This window comes from Tupaia chinensis, unplaced genomic scaffold (assembly GCF_000334495.1).
Source record: "Tupaia chinensis unplaced genomic scaffold, TupChi_1.0 Scaffold000320_2, whole genome shotgun sequence".
In the NCBI taxonomy this organism is placed as follows: Eukaryota; Metazoa; Chordata; class Mammalia; order Scandentia; family Tupaiidae; genus Tupaia; species Tupaia belangeri.
In genome coordinates, this window is record NW_006159814.1 from 1,140,962 (window position 1) to 1,145,508 (window position 4,547).

Below are 4,547 nucleotides of genomic sequence, written 5' to 3' on the forward strand. Positions count from 1 at the left end.
CCCGGTGCGCGCGCCCCGCCACAGCGGCGTCTGGATGGAGCCGCAGTTCACGCACTCGCGGCTCTCGGGCAGGTCCTCCAGCAGGTCTGCAGCGAGAGCCGGGGACGGGAGGCTAGTGAGCCGGAGCCTGGCCCGCCCCTCCCCACAGGCATTCGGTGCACCCCCTGCACCCCTCAGGCCAGTGCTGGGGCCCGCTGCCTGTCCGAGCTCTAGGTCAGAGCCGGGGTGCTGATTCTGTCGCTACTCACCTACTGACCATCTATCTGCCCCTGGACTTTCGCATCTATTCCCTCACCCCGGCAGGCACCCCAGGAAAGTCAGAGACAGGACTTCAGAGTCTGAGACGAGCCTAGAAGTCAGCTGGTGTCCCCTGATCCCTACTCTCAGATGCTCCCTAAGCTTTCAAAAACTGAAATCTATCATAATTAAAATACGCCACTTGCCAAACCCGAGCAAGCCCCACAAGATTAACACTGCCCGACGACCTCCGCGGCAACCCACAGATATCCCGGACACAGCCTTTTTTACTTTTGTCTCGAGTAATTTTTAAAGGTATTCTCTCCGCCATTCTTCCTTACGTGACTTTTTTTCATAATAAAAAGACATGTGAAATTATAAGTACTATCTGGGGGCACTTACATCGATTACCTAGAAATCAGAAATGAGAAAATTATTCAGGTCTTCTGGGTGGGAGAAGCACTACATCAAGCACAAAAATTACATTTTATTTTCAGAACACAAGGACCAGACATCGAAATACTCTGATTTCAAAGTGGGTCTAGGTGCTTCTAGTGCAAACTTTTTACACAAGGCAATACCTCAATGATTAAGAAAATTACTAAGACCTGCCCAGTGATAAATTGTCTACTGTTTTCCTGCACTAAAATGTCAATTTATGCAACCTTGAAAAAATGTTTATTTTACATCATTTCATTATTTGGTTTGTTTTTGGAATCCACAATTAACCTAACCTTGCTAATAACGAATCTTAATTAAAATAAATGGTTGTTAACATTAGTTACTTCCCCTCAAGACGACATATAAAAAAATTCTCTAAAATGAAATAGGTATTTATTAAGTATAGGACTTTTCAAAAATAAATGTCTCTTGCTGCTTCGGATTCTACGTATCATAAAGAGTTTAAATGTTCTAATTTGGCATTCTGGAAGGAGCCTTTCTGAATTTCTTACAGAGAGTATTATTTGAAGATAAGTGTGCTAGCCAACCTTTCTATTCTGCTGCAGCTAAAGCTGTGCCTGTTATCAACTATGTTGTAAAGATATTTAAATACAATTTTAGCATAAAAAAAGTTCTTTTAATTCTATTAATACTATTTATCCTGCAAAACAAGTATGTCTCCTTCTTCCTCATTTCTTAAGCTATTTCTTAAATTTAAAAGAAACCAGCATCCTATACAACCTGAGTTCAAAGTTGTCATGGGGATACTGCAACTTACAACACATCACAAAGATTTATTCTTCTGCGCCCTAAAAGCCACTATTGACTACGGTAATCAGTAAAATGCTCAGGACTTCAAGGACACTGAAGTTAAACAAAGTATTTGTCTTTGTTGTTGACTTTAAAATGTTACCTATCACAGCCCCTCTTCCTAGAGAAGCGGGCATTCCCTGGAAAACTCAACCCTATTCCTGGTCTCCTTCTCCTCTGCTGGGAACAATGAAGACCTCCAGGGAAAGATAGTATGAACTCCCCAGGTAGAATACTCCTCTTTACCCAGAGATAAAACTTTATTTAAAGTCCAGGTAGGAAAAAGAAAATATAAGAAGTTTGCTTGTTTTTAATTTAAAAAAAAAAATCTCTATTCCCTCCCCCACCTCTCCACCATCCCCCACCCGGCAGCTACAACTCTATAAACCACTAGGATGGAAAAAATGCTTTTTTAAATAAAAATTACAAAATCTAATTATGCTGGAAGTTTGTTCACCGATTTCCGCTTACTTATCATTCTCTCTGCTAACATGACTGGGGTGACCCTGGAGAACAATGCACCCAGGGGAGAAGGGCATGACCAGGACACAGAGAATGGAACATAGTTTGGGGGAGCTCAGGAGGGCCACAAGCCCAGGAAATGAAGGGTTGTGAGGGCTGAGCTCCCTCCAGAGTGAGTCCATGCCACCCACCACCCACCAGGAAGAGATATATGGAGCGGGGTTTCAGAGACTGCCATACTGGGCAGGTTGATAAAGTTCAGTGTTAGGTTTTAGCCCTGGTGTTTGGTCAAATCAATTAAAGAGTCTGCCTCCAAAAATGGCTTATTAAAAAAAAATGAAGAAACAGGAAATGTAGCTAGCATCAGAACACCCTGCGGACAAGTGAAGTCAGAGTCAGTATTTTTTGACAATTATGTTTTCCCCCCATATTGCCTTAGTCCCAGTAGCTTCCTGCTTTCTTAACAGAAAAAGCTGGATGTTCCCAAATCCCTTCCCAAGTTTGTTGTTTAATACTCTGGGTCTACAGAAAATTCTTCTCATTTTGCAGGTGATATGCTTAGAAAGTTAAAAAAAAAAAAAGGAGAGAAAGGAAGAACTACGTTTAAGATCAAAAGAAACTTAGAACTCTCCTGTGACTGTACCATACCAGGTATTATTGTAAACATCTGAAGACTTCGGACTAGCTCTGTCTCAGTCATGTGAAATGCTGGAAGAGTAGAGTAGCAGAGATTCCTCGAGCCAACCTAGGGTACCTCAAAAAGCAAGCAGAGCTCACACCGCTGCTGCTCCCTATCCATTTCACTCTCTTCCAGGTTCCCTACAGGACTCCCTGCCTGACAATAGATGCCTCATCCCCCTTCCTTATGCCCAATCCTTTGAAGATTCCTCAAATCCTAGTCTCTTCTCCTGGGAGTCCCTATGCTTCTGGAAGGGCGAGGAGGGCTCTCTACTCTCAAGTCCCAAATCAACAGGGAAAATCCCAACAGGGTCCTTCAGAAGGTAAAGCTGGTCTCCAGGGCCAACTCTGGAGAAAGGAAAAAGAATTAGAAAACCAAAGCTTGGAGCCTACTGGACAAGTGATAAAGGGCTTGGTAGCAAGAGCCAGTTGCCCTCTCCCAATGCTACTAGAGGTGAGCTCTTCAGATCAGTTCCTTGGCTCTTGGGCCACTAGTATTTCCTGTGTCCTTTGAAATCAATCACTTTATCCTAAGTGATCAGGGTCCCCAGAAGGGCTTGCTGTCCCTAATGAGAATAATGAGAGGCTCCCAGGACCGGGGCACATAAGACACTGGGTAGAACAGCTGTCCCACCCTCCTTGTCACCCCTGGGACTCCAGGGCATCCACATGAACTCAAACAAACAACAACAAAAGGTGTTGACTTTCCTCAGAGGAGAGATTATCAAACAGGTGAAATATAAAGTAAGAACAGAGGCCAGTGAAAGAACCAAGGTCTCTGAATAGTGGGGCTGAGACAAGAAGTCAAATCACACAGGTCACACACACCCTTCTCAGCTAGACCAGATCAAAACACCTTCAAGATGAGGTATAGTCCCCTGCTTTTTGACAATAATGTTTTCCCCAGTTTGCCTCCAAATGGCCTTCAGATATAGGAGCAAAAGTATGAGTGGAATCAGAAATTGAAAACTTGGTGTGCTAAACCCAAGGAAGAATAGGTTATCGCTGTTCCAGGATTCCCAGGTCGCCCCCTGGCTACACCAGGTAGCCTAGAGCTGAAGTCCTAGACCCGGGCCCAGGTGATGCCACGCCCAACGGCCCATCCAGCTCCTCTTGGGATAAAGGCAGGAGGCTGATGACCTTCCTAATTTTTTCCTGCCTCTCTTACTGGAAGAAGACGCCAACTAGGTCACTAGGTCCCCAGGTAATTTACTGCTGTGCAACTCTTTTAAAATACCCTCCTTTAGAATAACATACTCAACTACCTCTGAAAGGTTACACTGGGTAGTACTGCACGTGCACATTTGTCCCTGTGTGTTTGATAAGAGGGTCAATCTCACCCCCACTGTGGAATCTTACTCTTCCGAGCTCCCAAACCAGGGTCTGCTACAGGGCTCAGACGCTGACAGCTCCCTTCCAACTTCCCTTTTTGCCAACCGCAAACCCCATTCACTAGTTTGCCCAAGGCACTTAAGTACAAATGCGCATTCCCGTCTTTGGTGGAAACGAACAGAATCCTGAGCGCTGCGAGACTGAGCATCCTGCCACGGGCCTGGAGAGCCTTCCTGAGGCAAGGAGGAACGCTGTGCACCCGCAAAGGACAGCACTGACACACAGGCCCCAAGTTAAGTAGCTGCTCCGCGCCCGGCGCCTCCCCTGCGCTCCCACGCCCGGAGCCCGCACCCCGACACTGCGGCGCGCTCCTTACCTGCGCTGGGGCCCCGCGGTACCGGGAGCGGTGCTCCCGCGCGGCTCTGCAGGCTGTGCAGCACCGGGGTCTCGAAGGGTCCTGCGGGCCAGGCAGGTGTCAGCGGCGCCACGTAGGGGGAGTAAGGGCTCGGGTGGTGGTGGTGATGGTGGTACGTCCCGTTCAGAGGCCGCGCCGCGGACAGCGAGCTGTACTGGTGCTCCCGGCCGCC

At 46.9% G+C, this 4,547-nt stretch overlaps 1 protein-coding gene across 1 annotated transcript in view; it reads right to left on the bottom strand.

Moving 5' to 3' along the window:
* GATA6 (GATA binding protein 6) overlaps nucleotides 1–4,547 on the bottom strand; it is a gene marked incomplete in the record, with an annotated part of 34,756 nt that overhangs the window by 29,567 nt on the left and 642 nt on the right. Inside the window, 2 exon segments of the mRNA XM_014588983.2 lie at nucleotides 16–86; nucleotides 4,337–4,547. Of these exon segments, the coding sequence (XP_014444469.1) occupies nucleotides 16–86; nucleotides 4,337–4,547 (282 nt within the window).